The 587-nt window shown below is 64.4% G+C and overlaps 1 protein-coding gene across 1 annotated transcript in view; it reads right to left on the bottom strand.

Annotated features, from left to right (window-relative positions):
* The window catches only part of MCOLN1 (mucolipin 1), a 6,830-nt gene that overhangs the window by 762 nt on the left and 5,481 nt on the right, over positions 1–587 (bottom strand). The window contains exon 12 of the mRNA XM_019470593.1: positions 311–441. Within this exon, the coding sequence (XP_019326138.1) occupies positions 311–441 (131 nt within the window). The remainder of the gene's footprint in view (positions 1–310; positions 442–587) is intronic.

The following is a 587-nucleotide window of genomic DNA, read 5'->3' as shown; positions in this document are numbered from 1 at the left end:
GGGGGGGGGGGGACAGGGACACGCAGGGAGCCCACCTACCCTGGTTATATACCCAGGTGGAGGGGTCCCCACGGGCCCAGAGCCGTTTTGGGGCGCTGGCAAGAGACTCACCAGCACAGAGAAGGGCTGGAAATCACGATCCACGTGGGATCGGCCACATCGTACGAGGAGCCAGCAGCGAAAACCCTCCTCTCCCGGCATGCAGGAGGGAGCGGGGTACGGGGAGGGGAGAGGGGAGGGATGTCGCGGAGCGTACCCGGCCCCGATCCGCCGGCCAGAAGCCCCCCCCACCCCGCCACCGCCCGCTCACCGCTCGCAGCAGCAGAAGACGGAGCAGGATGAGGCGCTGTCACGACGGTACTTGCCCGATTTGGGGCTGTCCTTGCACTGGGCGATGTAGGCGTGGAGCTGGGAGACGGGCGCTTCGCCCTCGCACTGGTGCTGCGAGGAAAGGGGACGGGGAAGCTGAATCCCTCCGGCAAAGGGGATTCATAGAACCATAGAATCATAAAGGTTGGAAAAGACCTCCAAGATCCGAGTCCAACCGTCGACCCAACACCACCGTGTCCACTAAACCATGTCCCTGA

The sequence above is a fragment of the Aptenodytes forsteri genome, unplaced genomic scaffold (assembly GCF_000699145.1).
Source record: "Aptenodytes forsteri isolate BGI_AS27 unplaced genomic scaffold, ASM69914v1 Scaffold687, whole genome shotgun sequence".
Classification (NCBI taxonomy): Eukaryota; Metazoa; Chordata; class Aves; order Sphenisciformes; family Spheniscidae; genus Aptenodytes; species Aptenodytes forsteri.
This window is presented reverse-complemented; position numbering and strand designations above follow the sequence as displayed.